Source organism: Brienomyrus brachyistius, chromosome 22 (genome assembly GCF_023856365.1).
Source record: "Brienomyrus brachyistius isolate T26 chromosome 22, BBRACH_0.4, whole genome shotgun sequence".
In the NCBI taxonomy this organism is placed as follows: domain Eukaryota; kingdom Metazoa; phylum Chordata; class Actinopteri; order Osteoglossiformes; family Mormyridae; genus Brienomyrus; species Brienomyrus brachyistius.
The window spans coordinates 17,738,833-17,762,781 of NC_064554.1; the positions used below are offsets into that span (position 1 = coordinate 17,738,833).

The window sequence follows — 23,949 nt, forward strand, 5'->3', positions numbered from 1 at the left end:
TACCTACAAACAAAAAAAAAGTACTTAATAAAAAAATGTTGTGATGAAGAATATGATTACAGTGCTGTCTTTAGACCTGTCTTGAATCCAAATGATGTTTTGCTCTTTGTGAGGTCAATAGGTTTGGCGGTATAGTATTTTTTACTTTAGTACTTTTAGAGCCAGATATTTTCCTGCGTGAGTAGCATTTCGGTGGGGTATCTGTACTTTTATTCAAGCGTGAAAACTGAGTTTTCCACTACTGAGCAAATGTTGATTCAAAAGTCATGGCTGTGAGCCACGACAAATGGTGCATTCGTTTTTCTCTCGTAAGTCGGAAATTCCAAGTTGAGTCACATCATGTCCGACCATCTCCCGTTCGAGGTACCACATCTCGGAACAAACATGGCTGCCTCCATGAACACTCTGCTGTGTGTTTTTGCTTTATATTTTAGCAGTTTTGGAGTAAGATTATTTTTTCAGAGAGACAAACAAACAAGAAACACAAACTAGTCAAACCACATTAAAAGCTTTCTAAAGTTTTCATAAAGTAATCATAGCGAGAGACAAACTACAAACAAACCAAAAACACTAACAAGTCTGGTAAAAATCTGATATTGCATGCTAGGATATTGTTTACGGTCATGATATGGTATTCTATAAATCTAACACGTACAATTACATTTATAATTATTAATACATTTAACAAAATAAACATTTTTAAAGATTTATAAAATAGAATTACTTTTGAGCGTGTAAGCCGTCATGTTGAAATTACGTCACAGAGGCAACTCGGACAAGAAAATTCTGTCCGACATCAACATCATAAAAGAGTTTCCAAGGGCAAGTGATGTTTTTCGTGACGTTTTTATCCGAATTCCGACTTGGAGAGAAATAATCGAACGCACCAAACCATCTGCCGACAAAAGCAGCCTGGCCTCTGGACTCTCTGCTCGCTTTCTAAGTGCGACCTTGTTCTCACCTTTTTGTTTCCTTTTCACACCTTGCCGCCTAGTTAGTTTCTCTCACACGCCTGCAGCAGTCGATCTGTTTCCACCATCCTTTCAATAGCCAGATAATTTGCTTCTAAATCCAGAAAAACCAGCCCAAACGGGGTCAGAACTGAACCGCAAACCAGACTCCATCCTTGATGCAGAGACGCGAGATGAGTTCCATGCAGCTGTCGGCCCTCTGGTTGATTTTGGCCCTCAAAGTTGGTGAGTTCCAGACTGCTCCTCTGTTCTCTTACGCCTCCCACAATTACAGATGCTACGTTTTTATGATTTCTGTCAGTTTCCTTTGTAAGAATTACATATTTCATTTTCCACAAAGCTTTATTCATACATAAATAAAAATTTATAAGATAAAGGGTAACACTTTACTTGACGGGGCACAAGTAATATAGAATTATTATTACTGATGTATTAAATAACCACAAACTAAGTCTTAGTTACATACCTGTTAATTCTGTAAACCTTTGTGAACTATTGAAGGAACAATCACTGAATAACACAACTGAGATACCGATCATTTGTTCATCATCACTGAATCGTGACACATCTTTTATCTCATTTAGCGACTATATTTGTTCATGATTTGTACTACAGTAGTAACTGAGTTATTACTGAGTATTTGTGCCCCATCACAAGCATTACCCAATAAAGATATGGGTTGCTCTGAGGCTAGGGAGTTGTGCCAGCAACAAATAGGTTTGCTGGGTCAAATCCAAAGAATGCCAGCGGTGATCCTACTCTGTTGGGCACTTGAGCAAGGCCCTTAACCTACAATGGCTTCGTCCTGGATATGACGTTACTCTACATCCAGCTCTGCAAGGAGGTCCTCCAACATACAGGGAAATTTGGGGGTTGGTGGCAGGACTGGGACTCCATCCATCCATCCATTTTCCAAACCGCTTATCCTACTGGGTCGTGGGGGGTCCGGAGCCTATCCCGGAGGCAATGGGCACGAGGCAGGGAACAACCCAGGATGGGGGGCCAGCCCATCGCAGGGCACACTCACACACCATTCACTCCCGCATGCACACCTATGGGCAATTTAGTAACTCCAATTAGCCTCAGCATGTTTTTGGACTGTGGGGGGAAACCAGAGTACCCGGAGGAAACCCCACGACGACATGGGGAGAACATGCAAACTCCACACACATGTAACCCAGGCGGAGACTCGAACCCGGGTCCCAGAGGTGTGAGGCGACAGTGCTAACCACTGCACCACCATGCCACCCCCGGATTGGCACTCCAGTCACTGGAAAAAATTTTAACTGACACGGGTCCATTCGGACTAATATGGTGCCGAGGTATCGCCCACTGCACTCAGGCATCTACAAAAGTAGAAGTGTGTAACCACAACTGCGTGTCAAAGACAACAGGATATATTAACTTTGGCATCTTCTCACACGGCTTTTGCTGCCGAGGGTCACGGCGGCAGCATGCTAAGCGGGACTGAACAAGCCTCACTTACTGAGGCCCCAAGCCAGCTGGGAGATACAGTCCCTCCAGCAAGTGCTGGGTCTGCCCCGGAGCCTCCACCAGCGTATGAGACGACGGTCTTATGATGATGCTCCCCACCGGCAGAAGAGCTCTGATCCAAAGCAGGTTTCAGCCCCGGATAACATTGCAACATTACAGATACTTTTAAATATCACCCCCAACACCAGAATATTGAAATGATCTGGATCCAGTTTAGCTTTTATACATTTTCTTTCTTTGCCGTGATAAATGTTTTAATAAATTAGACGTACAGGTTGAGTCATTGAATGTATTTGCTTGATTTATTTACTTGATTGAGGAGTGAGTGGGGTGACGCTTTAAAATAAACGTCCCAGAAGACCAGCCCTGTGCTGTCGTACCCTTTGCCTAATCAGTGTATTACCATGGTAAGCCCTACAGTATATAAGCTGTGAAGGTTGGCTGGGAGGGAGACCAGCCTGCGCTCAGTAGCGTTTTAAATGAGGCCAGATCACATCAGGCTGGGATTGTCATGCACTGTCAGTCACTGCCTGGTTCAACCCAGCAGCACAAAGTACCACCAGGTCTCCAGTAATAATGATATTCTCGATTCTTTTTTGTCTTTGCCGTAGCTTATAGTTACATGGATAGTAAATACTACAAGTCTCCCATCCCCAGTTGAAATGGTTTTGCAAAACGCTGACCCAGTATCGCGTATTGCTGCCATTCCTCTTTTGTGACGGATGATGATTTTCGTATTGGACTCCTGTCATGTTGGGAAGATTATTGCTGCACATTTTTAATAATGTAGTCATTTTAAATACTGTCCTATTTTTGGCTTTGTACATAACAGTGAGGAATGTACCCCTGCAGTGTACTGATGGAGAGTGACACAGAGACCCAGAATTGTCAATTATTATCAAAATTACGCAAATAGCTTTTGCTTTTTTAATAATTGTTTTCAATTTTTGTTTTGGCAGCTGCTGCTGATCGCTGTCTTCAGCTCCATCCTCCCAGAGTGGTGGTGAGACATGGAGACCCAGTATCAGTGAACTGCACCATGTCCACAAATCACAGGGGGATGGGCTGGGCAGCTCCAGTAGATGACGTACCTAATACACCTGGTGTGAAGTTTCTCACTTGGAGGGTGGAAAGTCTGACAATCTGGGACTTAAGGCCTCAATGCTATGCAAACCGTCCAGGAAAACCTCAATGTAAAGAACGTCTCTCAGTCACTGTGTACAGTAAGTGTGTCTCTTCTGATGGAGCTACTGCAGCTGTCAGCTCTCATACAGCTGGGAAATATTCAACCTGAGCATCACCTTAAAACATCAGTAAAACCCAGCAGAATATTTCACTGTAAGGCATGGATGTCTCTGTGTGTCTCTGTCCCTATAAGGCACAGCTGTCTCTTGTTACCTTTGAGAAATAATGCTCCTCATTTTCCCTCACAGATCCCCCAGACAGTGTTTCTGTCAGGTCTATGAACTCGACTGACCCCATGGTGGAGGGGAGTCGGTACCAGCTGAAGTGTGAGATCCAGAACATCGCTCCTGTTCAGAACCTCACTGTGAAGTGGTACAAAGGGGACACATTAGTACATGAAGACAGAGACTATGTCATAGAAGATGGGAAGTCTGACAGAGAAAAGGCACCTGTGAGTGTGTCCTCCACCCTCCTGATCACCCCCAGCAGAGCTGATGATGGAGCAGAGTACAGCTGTGAGGCAGAGCTGGACCTGGGACCAGAAGGACCACAACCCCCCCTTGCAGTGAAATCAACACCCCTCAATATCACTGTGCACTGTGAGTGTTATTTACACTATTCACTGTGATTGATTTCGCATTACGTTGCTCTTCCAGGTGTTTTACCTCCTTTCCAACCAACATTTGCAGCACCTGGTTCAGCTGAGACACCAACCATGTTTTCTGTACAGGAATTCTGCACACCATTTCTGAGTTTGTAGCTTCTCTTCCCAGATTCCCCATCGTTCCTTAGTGCCAAAAACGAAACTTATTTGATCGACAAGGATGATGAGGTGAGGTTAAACTGCACCGCTGAGGGAAACCCCCCACCTGAGTATGCCTGGAGCACCCCAGGCTCCCAGGAGAAGCACCCAGATGGGCCAGTGTTCATCTCCTCCATGCTGCCGCCTGGAACTTACACCTGCACAGCCAGTAACCCACTTGGAGAGGACAGCAAGCAGTTCGTCATTGAGCATAAGCGTTCAGGTGAGAAGCTGTTTCATCCCAGATCAGAGCTTTTCTTGGTCTGACGCTCCCCACCGGCAGAAGAGCTCTGATCCAAAGCAGGTTTCAGCCCCGGATAACATTGCAACATTGGAGATACTTTTAAATATCACCCCCAACACCTGAATTTTGAAATTATCTGGACCCAATTTAGCTTTTATAAATTTTCTTTCTTTGGAATTTGTGTTAATTGCCTACGCAGAAAACTGTTTGCACACATTTAAAATTCTGTCACCAATAATCTTTGCTGCCTGTAGATATGAATAGTTAATTTACATTTGGTTTATTTAGGCGGCACTTTTGTGCAAAGTAATGTGCAAGTGAGACAAATGTAGTTCACTGGCATAATTCATATAAAATATAATTCTTATGTTCTTCCATGATTTTCCACTTATTGTTATTAATATTGAGATTGTTATGCAGGTATGACACTTGTATAAGTACTTGTCATGAATTCTGTCTGTTCCACTTCCTCTTCCACCTAGTTTTTTGCAGTATATCTCGGTTTTGGAATACACTTCATTTAAACAGCATTACAGAACTCACCTTGACCTCCTTCCACAGATCCACGAACCAAAACAGCATGGACTATTGGAATAGTGCTTGGGGTCGTGATTTTGGCTACGGCTGTGATTCTTCTCATCATCATTCTGCATAAAAGATCTCGGTAGACCTCAGTGTACATACCCTGGTGCTGATTTTCTAAAACGTCTATTTTTGATCAGTGAACATTTATTTCTGAGATCTGCTGTCATTGAATATTCGTGATTTTTTTTAATTATTTGGTCAATATTTTACTTGCAAAAGTTCGTGATCCACATCAGTTCATGCTTAAACCCTAATTCTACTTCTCAGGTGGTCAATCTGACTGCAGTATGACGAACGGGTTTATCTGAAGCCACAGCTTCATGCATCACGAGATGTAACTTTACTGTCTTAGTTCGTGCACGTTTTTGGCCGAGCTCTGCAGAAAAAGTAATAGAACAAGCGTCAGAATGAATCAGCAGAGTTACCCAGTATCACGGCTCCAGAAAGAAGGTGCTTTTTGCATTTTTTGCTATTGCATTGTCAGCATAAACTGCCCTTTCAGCATCGGGTTTATCTTTGTTTTTTTACATATTGGGGGACTGGGGGCTTGTTCTCTTTTGCTATGTTCTGCCAAGAAAAGTTAGGTGTGTTTCACTTCCTCTGCGTTTCGCCTGTTGTTCTGGTCAATTCCAACGTTCTTCATTACTGTTTGTGTATCACGGTCACGTGTCACCATCTTAATAAAACTCTTTGCATTTCGCTTTCTGTTTTTTTACATTATTTCACCATCTCTGCGTTCTGAAGCAGCCCGACCCTAGATGTGATCATCAAGGCTTACCCAGGTACACGGCCCATGTGAGGTGACAGCCTGACCCCGTGGGGCACAATAAAGGCTGTTTAGTGACCCAAATTCACCTTTAGACCATGTGGAATCCCACACAGACACAGGACGTGCAACCTGCACACCAGCAAAGGGCCCCCAACACTAGAAGCTTGAGGTCATTGTGCTGCAGATTTATATGTATAATCCAGTGATATTCTAGATCCTGAAAAGTGGAAAGTTTTGGTTAATACTAACATGATGATCATTTTGTTAAACATGCAGCTTAGTAGGGTGGCATGGTGGCGCAGTGGTTAGCGCTGCTGCCTCACAGTAAGAAGATCCTTGGTTCCATCCTTGGGTCGGGTGTAGGACCTTCCTGTGTGGAGTTCACTTGGGTTTCTGCCAGAGGCCCCAATTTCCATCCCATAGTCCAAAAGTGGTCATGATAGTCTAAGTTGACCCCATTATAGTGTGTTGGCATCTGCCCAGGGTTGGTTCCCACCTGCCCTTCTTGTTGCTGGGATAGGCTCCGGTCCCCCCCCACGACCCCAGTTGGGATTAAGTGGTCACGATGATTCATGGATGTAGTTTAGCAGTAAACCAACCACTGCTGCTGCCAGTATCAAAAACTGCTGTGACGTCCCATCGGGCCTGTATTGTCAGTGTATGAAGGACCTGGAGACTTTTTTTGTTTTCTTTTTCTCCACACTTTAGATGAATGGATATTAATAATGGCATCATTTGTTTTTTTGCAGGATGGTAAATAATTTTCGTTTGAATTTGGCGCCCTCTAGTGTGGAGACAGAAGACCCATTGAGACTGCTCGCGCGTTCCATCGCGGAGCTTTTCTTGTGAAGACACGAACTCAAAAGCCTTCGGTGGATCTTTTTCAGGGTTTGTATAAGCATCGTATGGGAGGTGGCCGAAAACTGATTACATTTTTAGACAGATTGACCAAAAATTGAAGCAAAGCCGCTCGGTCGCAGCAAAGGGGGGGTGACTGCAGACAATGTTTGACCTCGTGAAAGTGATAAGAGCAGCATGAACACTTGCTGACAGACTGCAACTCCTGCCAATCCCACTCCATTAAGTAATAGCTCAATGGTGGTCTGCAATTTTAAGCAACAAAGAAGGTAAAGAATTGGACAGTATAACACATATAGTTTCGAAAGTCAGGCCTTGAGGCTGCAGAGTTGCCACAAGCCACGTCAAAGATCTGCAGACGAAAGCAGCCTGAACTCTGTCCCTCCTTGCTTCCTTTGTGTGACCTGCTGTCACCCTTCCGCACTGACTTATTACATCACATCCGGCACTTTTAGTCAATATAGCATTTCTCTCATACGCCTTTAGCAGTCGATCCATTTCCATCGTCCTCCGCTGTCTCGATAATTTGCTCCTAAATCTAGAAAACCAGCCCAAACTGGGTCAGAACAGAAACGCCGGCCAGCCACCATCCTTGGCGCCGAGACGCGAGATGAGATCCACGCAGGTGTCGTTCTTGTGCTTGATCTTGGCCATCGGAGCCGGTGAGTTTGCGGATTCCAGCCTGCTATTCTGTTCTCGTACAGCTCCCCCACATACAGGCGCCAGGTTTTTAGATAATCTGCCAGTTATTTCCTTTCTGAAAGCTACACCTTTCATTTTCCGCAAAGTTACGTCTAACCTAACTTCTCACTCCTTAGTTGCCGCCATTAGCGCTGAGGTGCCGAATGCCTTTGTGCCAAATACTAAAATTTCAGTCTTTTATTCATATGCAAGTCAAAATTTCACGAGATAAAGAACAAAGAGATGGATTTTGGTGATGGAACGTGTGGACCAGTGTTTGGCTGAGTGCAGACTTCACATGTTGAGCAAGAAAGTTCGTTATGAAACTCCTCAGGAAATGTAGATGATAAAATATTTCCTGTTTTGCTGGGAAAGCATTACTGAGTAAGAGCGTCAGTGCTAGCATCGCGCGTCTCTGGTTGCTGCGGATTTTGATGAAGGAATGTGTGGACCAGACCTAAGCAAAGCATGGTCTTCATAATCTGAGAATGATCTGATCCAGAAGGGTGTGTCCTCCCTTTAAGAGCTAAAATGCTAAAATGTTAAAATGCTAACGTTGCACTGCTCAGTTAGCTGCATGTCTATTAATCCACTAATCAGAGAAATCTACTGAAAGTATAATATTTTGTGAAAATGTCCTATTTATTGTGTTAAAATGTCTATAACTGATTGTTCCTGCTATTTTAGCATCTGAATCTGCTACTTATCCTGTGCATTAAAAGAGAAATGTGCAACCACAACTATGTATTAATAACAAAAGGAACAGGATATATTAACTTTGGCATCTTCTCACACGGCTTTTGCTGCCGAGGGTCACGGCGGCAGCATGCTAAGCGGGACTGAACAAGCCTCACTTACTGAGGCCCCAAGCCAGCTGGGAGATACAGTCCGTCCAGCAAGTGCTGGGTCTGCCCCGGAGCCTCCACCCAGCATATGAGACGACGGTCTTATGATGATGCTCCCCACCGGCAGAAGAGCTCTGATCCAAAGCAGGTTTCAGTCCCGGATAACATTGCAACACTGCAGATATTTTTAAAATACCATTCTTTCTTTGCCTTTGCAGCTGCTGATGATGGCTGTCTTGAGCTCCATCCTCCCAGAGTGGTGGTGAGACATGGAGACCCAGTATCAGTGAACTGCACCATGTCCACAAATCACAGTGGGATGGGCTGGGCAGCTCCAGTAAATGACGTATCTAATACACCTGGTGTGAAGTTTCTCACTTGGAGGGTGGAAAGTCTGACAATCTGGGATGTAAAGCCTCAGTGCTATGCAAACCGTCCAGGAAAACCTCAATGTAAAGAACGTCTCTCAGTCACTGTATACAGTAAGTGTGTCTCTTCTGATGGAGCTACTGCAGCTGTCAGCTTTCATACAGCTGGGAAATATTCAACCTGAGCATCACCTTAAAACATCAGTAAAACCCAGCAGAATATTTCACTGTAAGGCATGGATGTCTCTGTGTGTCTCTGTCCCTATAAGGCACAGCTGTCTCTTGTTACCTTTGAGAAATAATGCTCCTCATTTTCCCTCACAGATCCCCCAGACAGTGTTTCTGTCAGCTCTATGAACTCTACTGACTCCGTGGTGGAGGGGAGTCGGTACCCGCTGAAGTGTGAGATCCAGAACATCGCTCCTGTTCAGAACCTCACTGTGAAGTGGTACAAAGGGGACACATTGGTACATGAAGACAGAGACTATGTCATAGAATATAGAGAGACAGGCAAAGAAAAGGAACCTGCGAGTGTGTCCTCCACCCTCCTGATCACCCCCAGCAGAGCTGATGATGGAGCAGAGTACAGCTGTGAGGCAGAGCTGGACCTGGGACCAGAAGGACCACAACCCCCCCTTGCAGTGAAATCAACACCCCTCAATATCACTGTGCACTGTGAGTGTTATTTACACTATTCACTGTGATTGATTTCGCATTACGTTGCTCTTCCAGGTGTTTTACCTCCTTTCCAACCAGCTTTTGAAGCACCTGGTTCAGCTGAAACTCCAACCATGTTTTCTGTACAGGAATTCTGCACACCATTTCTGAGTTTGTAGTTTCTCTTCCCAGATTCCCCATCGTTCCTTAGTGCCAAAAACGAAACTTATTTGATCAACAAGGATGATGAGGTGAGGTTAAACTGCACAGCTGAGGGAAACCCCCCACCTAAGTATGCCTGGAGCACCCCAGGCTCCCAGGAGAAGCACCCAGATGGGCCAGTGTTCATCTCCTCCACGCCGCTGCCTGGAACTTACACCTGCACAGCCAGTAACCCACTTGGAGAGGACAGCAAGCAGTTCATCATTGAGCATAAGCGTTCAGGTGAGAAGCTGTTTCATCCCTGATTAGCGGTTCTCTCTGCCACAGAATAAGGATCATCTCAGTTGCTTGCTACACTATTAACTCTTACTATCCCTTTGTGCATATTTAAGTGTTTTTTTCCAATTCCTCCAGGATTGGTGCTCCAGAAACATTGTACACTGTAAAAAAACAGAGAAATTCTGGCAGCAGGGGTGCCAGAAAAAATGTAATAAAACATTGAATCGCTGTAAATTTAATAACAGTAAAAAAAATGTTAAATAACATTTTTTTCCAGTACTGTGAATACAAATAATTCCTGTAAAATAACATTAAAACTCTGTATTTTTTGAAAAAAAAATTCTTCTTTGTAACCACAAAAAATTGTTAATATTCAGATTTAAGCTGGTAAAAAAGAAGATCAGCACTGGAAGAATACTAAAAAGTATTTGGGATTTAAGAAATTCCACGATAAAAATACCAATTAAAGCGTGTAAATTAACAGAATGTAACTGCTGTATCACAAAAAAATGCAGCAGTTTTTGAGGCAGGGAACAACCCAGGATGGGGGGCCAGCCCATCGCAGGGCACACTCACACATCATTCACTCACACATGCACTCCTAGGGGCAATTTAGCGACTCCAATTAGCCTCAGCATGTTTTTGGACTGTGGGGGGAAACCGGAGTACCCAGAGGAAACCCCACGACGACATGGGGAGAACATGCAAACTCCGCACACATGTGACCCAGGTGGAGACTTGAACCTGGAACCCAGAGGTGTGAGGCAACAGTGCTAACCACTGCACCCACATGCTGCCCCCTCTTGTGTACATAAACCTACAAATGCTCAGCTACCAATAAAATACAATGCATTTTGGTGTATTGGTAGCATACTGATTTAAAAAATTACATGTTTTTGGGGAAATGAATGACACATTACACAGATATTCAGTTATGTCCGGTTTATTAACAACTTTCAAAAACATTAAAACTGACATTAACTGTCTTCAAATGTGTTAACACATTTTAACATTTAAATAAAGTACTCACATAAAAATGCTCACATAAATAAGCTCAAAAACACCAAGCACAGAAACATGCTTATATAAACTGGCAAAAGCCTTGTGCAGAACAAAAGAAGTATAATCACTTTTGTTATTTACAATGTTCAGAGATCGCATTGTGAGGGCAACTTATGTTCCTCCCTCCACTCAAAGTCAGCTATTTTTGAAATAAGAGACAGAACATTTGAATTCACAGCTTGTCCTTTTGCTCCTTTCTCCACCTTGAAGCCCCTTTCTGGGTTAATTTGGTGATTTACATATCTTTTTAAGGATGTAAATGCACTGTCACAAAAATGGCACTTGAATGCTGCAAACTTGACATCTCAAAAACTTGCTCATTGCATTGAACTTACTTCAGACAAGATGGCCAATATGGTATCTGATGGAATCTGAGTATCTGAGGGGGGGGGGGGGGGCAATTGAAATCAGAAACCAAATGCAGAAATCACAATTTTGTAATGCATAATTAGCAACTATGTATATTTCGTAACAGGGTAATGGTAGACACTTTCTTAAAAATATTTACATAATGTTAGATGTTTATGTTAATATTACAAATGATATGCTAGTATTTCACGTTTAACATTAGCTATGTCTACAATAGTCTTAATATAATATTATCTATCTGCAAAATAAAACAACGCAACCAACCGTTAATACTAAGGAATAAACTATGTCTTACCCAGTTTTCCCCGGTCCTTATCTGACCTGTGAGTTTAGCTGTGCTTGTATTATTTAGCGAATTATCTAATCCATCCATCCATCCATCCGTCCATTTTCCAAACCTCTTATCCTACTGGGTCGCGGATATCTAATCCATTCAAATCTAAAACTTCTATGACTTCCAACGGTTCATTTGCAATCGGTGCATACGCGAAATGTGCCTGGTGGCAACACTGTCAAAGAAAGCATATACAGTATTTTAAAAAGTCTAAATATACATATCTTAATATGTGTCTTCTCCCTTCTCTGACTTCGTAGCGCTTTCTTGTATCAATTCTCAGATGATCTCATCAGTTCTGATCTGCAAACCTTTTATTTCTTTAAACAGATAAATAGAGCCTTCCACTGACCTCTGCGTATGCGCACAAGTTTGAAACTAGTTGCGACCGGAAGCGTCCGGTCCATCACAGTATAGACCTTTTGTGAATGTAGAGGTTATAAATCTCTTTAAGTCCAATATAAACGCTCCTGATTGTTCATGTTAAGATAAACACGCTATAAACTGAGCTATGACAATCTACTTTTATCTACTTGCCGACTCAGAATTAAGCATTCGATGAGAAATTATTTAATAATATAATTACACTAAATACCAATTCGGTGACTCGTACATTCCCAATATTATCTAATTTTTAATTATTTTTTTGTAATGTTTGTAACCTTAACTCTACACAAACCATTTAATATATATACAACAATACAGTACAATTGTGGTGGATATATGTTTAAGAATGAAATGTGCAACAGGTTTTAGAACGGTTAACCAATGTAAATTTTATATACATTGAATGCAAAATTAAAGTTAATGAAAGAAAATTCACAAAAAAGTGCTGTTGCGCTTTAATAAAACAACAGCACATGTTGGTACAGTAAAAACATTTACATTTTACAGATAAAGCATGTAACCATAAGTCTAATTTCTGTAAAAATACAGAAGAAATTGTTGAGTTTCACTGAAGGGATTTTACAAACTGTGCGTAAATATACGTTTATGCAATGCAATTTTAATACAATTTTTCTGTCATTTAACATAACAGGAAAAAAAAGTGAATTATAGTCAAATTGACTGATATAAAACAGTTTAAAATTCTGAAAAAAATGTCTTTTTTTACAGTGTAAAGTAACACACATCTAATAAGTCATTATCCTTTTCCCTCAGATATCACCATATATATAATAATTTCCTTGTTAGTGCTTGTGGCTGTGGTGCTCATCATCACCTATTCTGTGTGCCGGTGGAAAGCCCGACAACCGCATTAGGTAACCTGTCAGGTCAGTCATTTTGTCTCGTGGGACAATAGGGACACATTTCATATATTTATGCAATTCACAAGAAATGCATGTCATTTTATCCCATAGACGGCCTAGTCTTGTTTAACGCACTCTTTCACCATGGGGCTATTAGAGATGCCAGTAGGGAGGGGGGTTTGCATTCTCTCATTCATTCTCTGCCATGATGCTTTTCTCAGGTGTTCAAATGGACGGCAGGCCACGGACACTCATTACTTAAAGATATACGGCCTTGTGCTATGATTCTCAGGCTCCCATCAGTGTCCCTGTACTGCATAATGGATGGATGATGGACAGAATACAATGTTGCAACGATTATACACTATAATCCTGAGAGTATGCTCAGGAGCATGGACAGTGGAATGCGCCAGAAGAGGGGCAGGGAGGCGGGGTCATGGAGAGAGGCGGGGGCATGTCCACTTGCCTGTTTGCTTTCTGCCTTTTCACTTTTAATCTGCATTTTCAGTAGGGCTGTGCAATTTGACAACATGTATTGATTGAGGAAATAGAATCGCGGGGGGGTCTGGAGCCTATTGAAGGTGAAGTGCCCACATACAAACTTTTTTTTGGGATAACCTTATGTAACTCGTCAGATTTAAGGTACCACAGTTTCGTTCACTTACATTTTGCCCAGACTACCTTAAATCCGACAAGTTACCCCGATAAGCCAGTAACCCGCTTCGTAGTACAAGCCCCAGGTCAGCTGTTCAGGTGTGAGGACTCTTCAAACAGTCAGTCCTCTAATTAGTCATCTAATTAGGGAGTTACAGCGAAATCTCCTATGCACAATGGCCCTTTCTGGATAAGACCACCCACCCCTGCCCTACAGTGTCGTGTATGTCAGAGTTCAGTTTAAAGTTCCAGTTTGCTTTTGTAAACTGTATTGTGGACCGTCACCTCATCCCTCCATCACTTCATGACAGACACCAATGTACCAAAAAATTGTCTGGTAATACAAAAAAAAAAAATAGGAATAAAATCCTGCCAGTTTCCAATTGTCTTCATTTCTGCAAGAAATCCATCTGCTCACAATGGGATATAACACTGGAAGTGCTTCACCGCGGTATTGTAAGGGACTTATGCAGTTTTCTGCGTGATTCTCTCGCTCACCAGGCATGTGAAAGACCTGTTCGCTTAGAACTTCATTGTGTTTGTCAGTTATGCAGCTCTAATGAAAGGGCTCATGGGAAGTGGCTTTGCCAGGGAGCCCTGTGTGTATGCGACCTAGCTGCAGCTGTCATGGCAACGCGCTCTGTTGGGGACAGCGTGCAAATAACCAGGACAGGCGACTGGGACTGGGACCCAAAGTAAATAGCGAGAGTCTTCACTAAGGGCTGTAACTGTTCACACAATTTACACCTACAGAAAAATAAGCACATTCGCAGTACATCTTAGGGATGATAAATCCACTTTCCCCATCAGGCATTTATTTGAAACACATTCCCAGTCTTAACTGCTTGACTAGCTGTTAAATTGCGGCCGTTGACCCTTCACCTAACTCCCTGGGATGCTAATTAGCTATTCAAGTGTCGGCAGCCGGTTATTTAATGGACAAACTAACAAAATGTCATTAAAATGGTTAATTATCATCAAGAGAGTTAGATTAGAAAGCATCTAATCCTGCATTAGCTACTATGCTGAAATACATAAGGGTAAATAATTTCAAGCCGTTTCTTTATGTTTAGTTTACGTTGCTCTAATTTCTGTTACATACAAAAGTGCACAAGATAACATCAAAAAGGTGTATATTCCTCAGTAATGACCCAGCATGTTGTAATTTATACGGGAATGCATATGGCATCCAACATGGCCCAATACGCCAACAGTTCGATAAATAAATACTTTGCCATCATAAGTAAATCAAATGTGTCATTCCGAATACAACTTACATCTCATTATTCACCTTGTATGCGACTATAACATAATGAAATGCACGAGGCTAGATTATTCTGCAGTATTATTGGAAAGAAGAAGGAAAAGGACTGAAGATTATTTAATTGAAGGTTGAAAAATGTAGGTGTAATTAACCATACCATGCCTTTCTCCGCTCAAATAAAGTTCCACTCTTTGTGAAAGCGGGGGGGGCAGTGCTCTGGTCTCCCTTCTGCTTTTGGGGTTGCCTAGCAGAGCAACGCTGGAATTCCGGTCGGCTTTCCACTCACGCTCCGGGCGGACTTGGGGAAAGTCGCAGCCGAGCTAGAAATGGAGTTTGCGAAATTATCTGTGGTTCTCAACTTGCTCTGCATGGGTAAGGATTCGGCTCTTTGTTGCGTGCGATGTGTGCTTTCTCCTTGCGACTTCTGAAGCGATGTGCGGGATCACTGCTGTCCACTGAGCTTTGATGCTTATATAATACCTACAGTTCTACATTTTAAATGGTATTTTGGGTGCTGTTTTGGGTATGTTTGCTTGCATAGCAACTTACATACCACCCTATACATATATTTATACATGTATAATGTATATGACAAGAAGCTATGCACGAAAAGGCTTTATGTCGGGGAGCTCAACACTGCAGTATATTGAGGATAGCGAGGGGGGGGAGAGGTGATTTATGTGACATTTCTTAAGGGTGAAAGACAAATATGAATTTTATAGGACATTTATTTAAATTGCCATAGTGATAGGTGGTACTGTTACTTCACACTTCCAGGGCTGGGGGTTTGAATCACACTTCTGTTTTGTGGGGTGGGTTTTGAATGTTTGCCCCCTTGCCAATCCTGCATTCCTCCCGCAGTCCAGGGCCAAGCTATCATGCCGCTTGGCACCTCTAGAAGTGACCATTTTGTGTATGTTCATGTGCCGCTGCAGTGGAAGGATCCAGGAAAGGTTGCAGGCCTGTACAGACTGTTGTTCAAGTCTTGATGTAGTTGCATCGCAGACTCGGTTTGCTTTAGTTTAGTTCGGCGATGATGTCATTTCTACTGGATGCGGTGGCCTGGTCCATCGACACACTGCGACATCGATGAGTCGTTTTCCCCACACAGTGGCTGCCGACAGCTGCTCTCTGGAGCTGCGTCCCTCACGCGCGGTGGTGAGGTTCGGCGACCCCATCACCGTGAGCTGCGTGGCCTCACGGCCTGTCCGTGTTCTGGGCTGGGAGGCGGCCGTCGGCGCGGCCCACACGCAGCATGACCTGACCGTCCAGTGGGGAGTGGACAGTCTCACTGACTGGATTGAGGAGCCCATTTGCTACGGAGTGTTCTTCACCGCACCCAGACAGTGCGAAGAGAAGCTCCACCTTATCCTCTACAGTAAGTAAAGCTGACCTGAAGCACTTCACCTACCGATAATTCTCCGAGTATCCTGACTATTGTTTGAAGCTGACCTGGAATTATGAGAGATGGTAAACATTACTACGTCAAAACAATTATGGCCAACAGTCAGATGTACACTTATTCCCAGTAGTAATTCTTCCAGTTTTGCTCCATGGAAATGAGAGGATTGAACCTTTCCTCCGCAGAGACCCCAGACAGCGTCTCCATCAGTTCACTGAACCAGAGTGGTCCGATGCTGGAGGGGAGACAATACGAACTGCAGTGTGAGGTGCAGAACATCGCCCCAGTTCAGTACCTCAATCTTAGGTGGTACAGAGGGCAGATTGAAGTTTATAACCAAAACTTCTCTGAGCTCACACCTGCATCACCGGTCCAAGTGTCCTCCACCCTCCTGATCACCCCCAGCAGAGCTGATGATGGAGCACAATACAGGTGTATGGCAGAGCTGGACCTGGGACCAGAAGGACCTCAACCCCCCTTGAATATGACATCACGGCCCCTCAGTGTTACTGTGCACTGTGAGTTGATCGATACTCCATGTACAGTTTCAGCATCACGCTCAGGCTTAAACACTGTCCAGCTGTATTATGTGAAATGAGCAGCCACTAATAGCTTGTGTTGAGGAAACCAGACCATAATATTATGAATTTCTGGAGCTACGCTTCTGTTGTAGTAGATCGGTGCTGATGCTGTGGGAGATTTCTATCTGCCTGTATGCTTTTCATGCACATGCAGGAATCGTTGAATGTCAGGAGGCTGTATAAGATACGTAGTGAAAGCTAAACATCTCAGTGGCCTGTTTTCAGTGTCAGGTAACTAAACATTCTGCTTTCCAGATGCCCCTTCATTCTCCAGTCCAAGTGCAGAGGCACTGGTAGTGAAACAGGGTGAAGAGGTGAGGTTAAACTGCGCAGCTGAGGGAAACCCCCCTCCCATCTACTCATGGAGCACTCCCCACTCCCAGGAAAAGCTCACAGACGAGCCAGTGCTCATCTCCACCACCCTGCCACCTGGGACCTACACCTGCACAGCCTCCAATAAGCTGGGAGAGAAAAGCAAGCAATTCACCATCGAGCTTAAGCCATAGGTGAGGCACGGCTGCCCTCTGCTGGCGACGATTCATTCTGCAGTTGGCAGCCATGGCCGAGTTCGCTTCAACTCTTGTTCTGCACGTACAACAGAAAGTTTTTGTGTCTGACATTTTTATTACGCAGGTTATTTTTTATTAGCTGTGCACTGATTTAGAAAGGGACAGGGACTCACATTTCAGCTCGTCAGGGCAGGCATATATGATATCGCTGCAGCCGGAAGCCGAGTGAGAGGGACAATGTCGAGTAGGAGGGGTTTATAACGAGGGTTATATGGTATAACAGAAGTTAGAAAGTCCTCTTAAATTGCTCCTCCTACTCGATATTCGGCTCCAGGCTGCACTGATATGCCTCTCGATCAGGGAATGCTGGAAGCCAACCGTCACCAACCTATCAGATACACCCACTAACAGCTACTCGCCCTGACACCCATATACATTCCATCCCTAACCAATTCCTCTGTATTTCAGGTTGAACTCCTTAAATTTGCATCAGATGAACCTCACAGAGAAACCTTGGCACGCCAGTCTGTAAAATACATCGCATTTGCCTCCTTCCGTTAAGTATCTGGTGTGATACAGGAATCAATAGTCTAGTGTTAGTTTTATATTTTTAACATAACTGAAATATTGTTGTGTAAACAGTTGTAATTAGCTCTACAAATGTAAATGTAGTTGTACGTTATCTAATTTTAACTAAACAATCTATAGTACATATTATATGCACAAATACCTATATGAATAAAGTTTGTACTTTTCCACCATTTTGTGGAAACCAAATGCATTTCTCTTTCCGGATCGTTACAGTCATTAAAAGAATGGTCTTTGAACATGTTGTCTTGTCGCCCGACTTGCATTCATTATAATAACATTGCGTGAAATACCGATGTACCTCAACATCCAACACAAACCACCTTCGGATTGCACTTAATACATGTGACATATTTAAAAACTACACGTAAGTGTAGCAGCATAGATTTCAGCAGCATCCTGCAATGCATCAACCAGCGGCAGCTACGCGAGATCTTGAGCGTGACGATGACGTACAGGACTGGAGTTTTCCAGAAAGTGGGATCCCTCAGTACCTCCGCTGGGCGGAGTGGGGTGATCAGTGTAGTAACTAACCATCAAAGAAATACATACACATACCCGGTTGCTTAACTAATTAAACGTTAGAATCATATGTACAGTTACATTGGTTTCTTTCGCCCTTGTTTTGGCTAACGGTAGAGGAAGGCGCCCTCGCGAGGTGCGCGAGTCACGTGACCGCCGCCAGCCCTGTGATTTCGCGAGACGTGTTCTCGAGGCTTCTGTTCTATTGTGAACGCGCTGCGGCTGTCTGCGCGCGAGTGGAGGGGCAGAGTATATCAGCGGGTGCGTTGGCTTTCATCCGTTTCGGGTGTGTATCTCGCCACCGATTCCTCAGGGGTAGTACAAGGAAGGGGGATTTCAAGAGAAGAAATACAGAAAAATGACGACCATCGACTACAGCGTGTGGGATCACATTGAAGTTTCAGACGACGAAGATGATACGCATCCGAACATCGATACTCCCAGTCTTTTCCGATGGCGACATCAGGTACCTGGGAACGAAGCGGAATCTGGTGTTAGCGGTTGATCGGTTCAGGCTTGGGCACGGATCAAGGCATTTAGCCGTCCGGCTACTTAGCCGCTTTGCCTATGGGCTGTTGGCCGTGAGTACTTGTTGTAGCAGGGCTTTGTGGTGGGCAGTACATATTTGTAAAGCTGCTTTTGTGCCAGCTTAAAACACAGGCACGATTTAAGCCGCCTAATCTTGTTTTGGGCATCATAGTATTGCAAAACTAACGTTTGGGACGTTTATAGGGCGTCTGAAGTGCCGTGTTAAGTGGCTAACTAGGGAAGTGCCCAATACGATACACAGGTCTCTTCATATGAAGAGGTTGTGTCGTGACAGTTGTTTGAATTACCGTAAATAATCCAAGTACAAGTAAGGACATCGTGTTAATTCTGGTCGTGAGAAGTCACACCATGTTATAACATCGCGACAGTGAGTTAAGTCTTTCAACTTGTCCCGTCGAGGCCTTAAATGTTTGACCAAACCCCAGTATAAGTAAAAAATGATATGTCACATCTGCTTTTTTTGTCTTGGTGGTCTGGGCCTAGGAGTGTGAATGTATTGTGCTATTTTTCGGTATCAATCAGATCCACTGTTTGCGGCCCTAGACTAGTGGTAGTAGTGTCCGGCTGCATATTTTAAATACCTAATAAGTACAGAAGAATGGTTTTAAAATTGGCGTGGCCTCAATGTCCTTCGGAGGACGGGAGAAATGGATGGATAAGTATTGAAGAATATTCTAGATGCCTGAAAGCTAATGATGGAGCTTAGGCTAATTTGCAAGGATTGATGGGTCGCTAAAACACGTGTGCATTGACCCAGTCAGTGCGATTGGGCCAGTAACTTGCTAGATATCAAGTTAATGGTTCCTTTGGCCCACTCAGGCTCGCATGGAGCGTATGGAGCAGTTCCAGAAGAAGGGGGATGAGCTGGAGAAGGCGCAGGTGGAGTGCAAGCGCAAGCTGGCAGAGGTGCAGAAGAAGCTCCAGGAACTAGAGTGCTCAGCCATCGAGGAGGCCAAGGCGGAGCTCAGCCAGGTGCGGGTGGAGGAGAAACAGCTGAAGAAGGAAGAGAAGGAGTGTGATAAGAAGTTGGAGGAGTACCGGCGTGAGGAGAAGAAGATGCCCTGGAACGTGGATACACTGAGCAAGGATGGCTTCAGCAAGGTTGTTGCTTATTCATGGGGGGGGGGGTGTGTCTTCTATATGCATTTATGATGGTGCCATGTGAGGGATGTCATTTCTTAATATTTCCTGTTCCTCCCTCAACAGAGCATCATGAACGTTAAACCTGAGGTGAAGGAAGAGACTGAGGAGGAGAAAGAGCAGAAGCACAAGACCTTTGTGGAGAAATATGAGAAACAGATCAAGCACTTCGGTAAGGTTTTGTTCTGCCAGACCTAGCTGGGAAATAGCATTTGCTAATGCTAACGGGTGTTTGTTTGTTTCAGGGATGTTGGGGCGCTGGGATGACAGTCAGAAGTACCTGTCTGATAACCCCCACTTGGTGTGTGAGGAGACGGCCAACTACCTGGTCATCATGTGCATTGATCTGGAGGTGGAGGAGGTGAGGTCTGACCTCTGCGCCTGTCCCTTTGCTGACCTTGGGACTGTCACGTGATCCTGTGCTCCCTGCCATCTGCCCACAGAAACATGCCCTGATGGAGCAAGTGGCCCACCAGACAATCGTCATGCAGTTCATCCTGGAGCTGGCCAAGAGCCTGAAGGTTGACCCACGGGGCTGCTTCCGCCAGTTTTTCACTAAGATCAAGGTTGGTATGAGGAACTGGTTGTGTGCTGTGCGATTATCGCATGAATTTGGGCTTCTCCAAGGGGAGTTTCTGTCTGTGACGTGTCAAGCTATAGCCATTTCTCTTTTTTTAAATCAGAAATTAGTGGCTACATTTATTTAGTAGTTGCTTTTACCTAAAGCCTCAGAATTTGAGAGAGCTGGGTGACCCAGTCCATGTAGCGGTTAAGGTTAGAGGTCTTGGCTCATTGGCCCAGTGGTGAAATCAATCTTCGGATTACAGGATCTGAACCAGTGACCTTCCGATCATGTGGTCCTAACCCACTGAGCCACACACTGCTCCATGAAGAGGGTTGAACTTTACTCAAGTTTATAACAGATGACCTTTTCCCCATTCTGCTTTCTGTTGTATGTCTTCTCTTGGTATGATCCCTGTTCTATTGGGGCTGGAAATTGAAGACGGTCGTTGCAGTTGGTTAGATTACCTACACTAATTAAGCTGGCTTCCAAAAATAAGTGTGTTTTTTTTTTTTTTTTTTTAAGCATTATGGAAATCTGTTTACACTTTCATGTCAGCTTATTGGAATAAATGTAATCTGTCAGACAGCGGACCAGCAGTACCAAGATGCCTTCAATGACGAGCTAGAGTCATTTAAGGAGCGTGTGCGTGGACGGGCCAAGATCCGCATCGAGAAGGCGATGAAGGAGTATGAGGAGGAGGAGCGGCAGAAGCGCCTGGGACCAGGGGGGCTGGACCCAGTCGAGGTGTACGAGTCCCTGCCTGAGGTAACTGGGGTCTCTCCGTCTGTGTGTGTGTGTGTGTGTAGCGAAACATGATTCTTGTCAGGTGTAAATAAGCATCCACACCACGGTGGTATTATCTGTACAAGACTTTGTGTGTGGCATGTTGACTCAGTGTCATTACTTACAGGTAAAGATCTACCTGTGTGTGGTACAAGTAACTCCTTTAACTGTTAAAAGACAATACAATAAAATGTGTTTAACTCCCTTGGGCAGAGTTACCGTTTTACTGATTCTTTTAAAGAGCTAGGGACTTTTTTTTTTTTTTTTTTTTAGGATTTAAAAAAAAATTAATCGAAAGCTAAGTATTGAGAATCTTGAGAAGTGTGACGTGTTTTTTTTTTTTTTTTTTTTTTATTAAGTTTTGACCTTTTTTGGTTTTTTCAGTCTGTTTTTAATTTGGATATCCTCTTGCCGTGAATATAGCCCAGGTTGCTGGCATGGCATTAAAAGGCAGCATAACTAACTGATGGTGCTTGTCAGTGTTTAGTGGCGCCTTATTAGAGTAATACTAACTGCTTTGATTCATAATAAGTCAAACCAAAAACCTTTCTATCCATTCCTGTATTAGAGAAACGGGAAAAAAACTTTACTGATCTCAGAGGGAAATTGCTTCGGCTACAACTGCACAGATAGACACCATTAGGTACGATGGATTTTACATGATGATGAAAAGGGTGATATCACCAACAAAAATTAAAGATGGAATAGATGTCAAACTACAATGTGAACTCTTTAGGAGAATTATTGTTTGATAAGGTGCATTATGTATTCACAGTAGTCAGTCAGAGTCAGTGTTTTACAAGGTATACCCCATTCAGAGAAACTGAAAAGGTTATTGCATATGTTATGGGTAAATGGCAGCATTTTTCAGTCTGAAAATACTCCCAATGAACCTGCCAGAAGGGAACATTAATGTTAAAAGACATTGGACATGGCCAGCTCCAACTCTTCTCAAGCACACTGAGCTGAACTGGCAGGAGGACACACGCTGGCATCCCTACCCCAGGCAGCTTGTGCTCTGTACTTTTAGATGGGGTAGCTGTGGAGAAAGCGGATCTCAAATGTTTCATAAATAAGTATACAATACTTCGTTATTACTAATGACTACTAATACGGCTACATCCATTTGGTAGGAGATGCAGAAGTGCTTTGACGAGAAGAACATTCAGATGCTGCAGGATGCCATCAGCAAAATGGACCCAGTGGTATGTCACCGGCTACTTGTAGTGCTTTGCTCTGCTCTGTTGTCTTGGAGTGACTGGAAAGTTCCGCAAAAGTGAAAGATCCACGGCTGTTTGTCTTTGGTAGGAGGCTAAACGACACATGAAGAGGTGCATTGACTCGGGGCTTTGGGTGCCCAATTCGAGGACAGAGGAAGGCGAGGACAAGGGGGACGAGGCGGAGTATGAGGAGCTCAAGACAGAGGCCGGGAAGGAAGACTGAGCCGGCTCTGCTCCTGTACCCACGCGGCCGTTTCACTCATGTTGCTCTTTTGTATTTTAACAGTGCAGCACTATTACTCCGAGCTGTACAGTGCACGGGTCTCGCCGTTTCATGTCTGGAATAAACACTCAAACTGCAGTGCTTATGCCACACTCTTTGAAACCATTATTTTAGACTTTAGAATAAAATTATCATTTGTTCTAATTAGTCTTTTGTGCACGATTTTGTTACGCGGAACAGTTGTGACCATCTTCAACGGGTTCTGCTGGTCTGGTTCCAGGTTTTGCTTTTTTATCTTTTATTTTTAACCAAAATACTTAAGTGTATGCTCCATGCAGTCCTGTCATTGTACCCTTTGGTAAAATTGTAATGTTGTTCTAAGCAGTGTTTCCCCTGATTGTGCATTCTTCTGTGACACCCATTCCCCCCCCCCCCCCATCCCCCAGCCTCCACTCTGTCAGCATTGTCATCAGCAGACATCATACCCCAGTGCTGTTTGTCTTATTTCCGTTCATAGCCAGACATGACCTTTTGATTAGTCGAGGGGAGGGGGATTGGGTAAACGATCGACGTTAAGAATTGAACTTAAAATGTCAACTTAAGTTGAGGTCAGCTTGAAAATGTACTGTTTAATGTGCAATAAATGTAATGGAAATCTCATTATGTTAATGGAAACATTAATCTTGTTGGATTATTTGACTGGAGAGTATTCCAGTCCTTAATGCTTGTATACTTCCAATGATCATTGCTGCCAGGACAAAATGGAGGATTTGGATGAAGTGGAAGCTGGATGGTGTTTATGGAGAGTCTCACAGATTAGAAGGAGAAGGAGCCGGGGGGCTGGATTGAGAACAACCAGCCAGGGCATAAGGATGAGTTATCAATACAAATCAGGAGATGCTGCTCTCTGCTGAAAACTTGTGCATTTTACCATGGACATGCAGGAGGTGAAGAGAAGGTACCAGGGCTGTTTATGTGCGTTTGTAGGAGCGGGGAGGGGGGAATAAAGAACCAATTTTGAAATGCTTTTGTCT

The 23,949-nt window shown here is 43.7% G+C and overlaps 2 protein-coding genes across 2 annotated transcripts in view; both read left to right on the forward strand.

Moving 5' to 3' along the window:
• Positions 1 to 18,152, forward strand: part of LOC125718454 (hemicentin-1-like) — a 67,984-nt gene extending 49,832 nt beyond the window's left edge. Inside the window, exons 7-16 of the mRNA XM_048992310.1 lie at positions 3,899 to 4,249; positions 4,424 to 4,713; positions 7,339 to 7,570; positions 8,653 to 8,916; positions 9,127 to 9,477; positions 9,652 to 9,903; positions 15,945 to 16,211; positions 16,421 to 16,753; positions 17,072 to 17,322; positions 17,794 to 18,152. Of these exons, the coding sequence (XP_048848267.1) occupies positions 3,899 to 4,249; positions 4,424 to 4,713; positions 7,339 to 7,570; positions 8,653 to 8,916; positions 9,127 to 9,477; positions 9,652 to 9,903; positions 15,945 to 16,211; positions 16,421 to 16,753; positions 17,072 to 17,322 (2,591 nt within the window). The 3' untranslated portion in view covers positions 17,794 to 18,152. The remainder of the gene's footprint in view (positions 1 to 3,898; positions 4,250 to 4,423; positions 4,714 to 7,338; positions 7,571 to 8,652; positions 8,917 to 9,126; positions 9,478 to 9,651; positions 9,904 to 15,944; positions 16,212 to 16,420; positions 16,754 to 17,071; positions 17,323 to 17,793) is intronic.
• Positions 18,153 to 18,586: 434 nt separating this feature from the next.
• On the forward strand, positions 18,587 to 23,575 carry cdc37 (cell division cycle 37 homolog (S. cerevisiae)). Its single transcript, XM_048991058.1, has 8 exons — positions 18,587 to 18,901; positions 19,804 to 20,085; positions 20,191 to 20,296; positions 20,370 to 20,485; positions 20,568 to 20,690; positions 21,272 to 21,454; positions 22,606 to 22,677; positions 22,781 to 23,575. Exons 1-8 carry the CDS (start codon positions 18,794 to 18,796, stop codon positions 22,913 to 22,915), a joined length of 1,125 nt encoding a protein of 374 aa, XP_048847015.1. The 5' UTR covers positions 18,587 to 18,793; the 3' UTR covers positions 22,916 to 23,575.
• The last annotated feature ends 374 nt before the right edge of the window (positions 23,576 to 23,949 follow it).

What these genes read in the sequence shown, in the direction of transcription:
- cdc37 (XM_048991058.1), top strand. Translation starts at nt 18,794, where the DNA reads ATGACGACCATCGACTACAGCGTGTGGGATCACATTGAAGTTTCAGAC. An exon ending in GAAACAGATCAAGCACTTCG is followed by an intron (nt 20,297 to 20,369) that starts GTAAGGTTTTGT and finishes TGTTTGTTTCAG; the next exon opens with GGATGTTGGGGCGCTGGGAT. An exon ending in AGTTTTTCACTAAGATCAAG is followed by an intron (nt 20,691 to 21,271) that starts GTTGGTATGAGG and finishes GTAATCTGTCAG; the next exon opens with ACAGCGGACCAGCAGTACCA.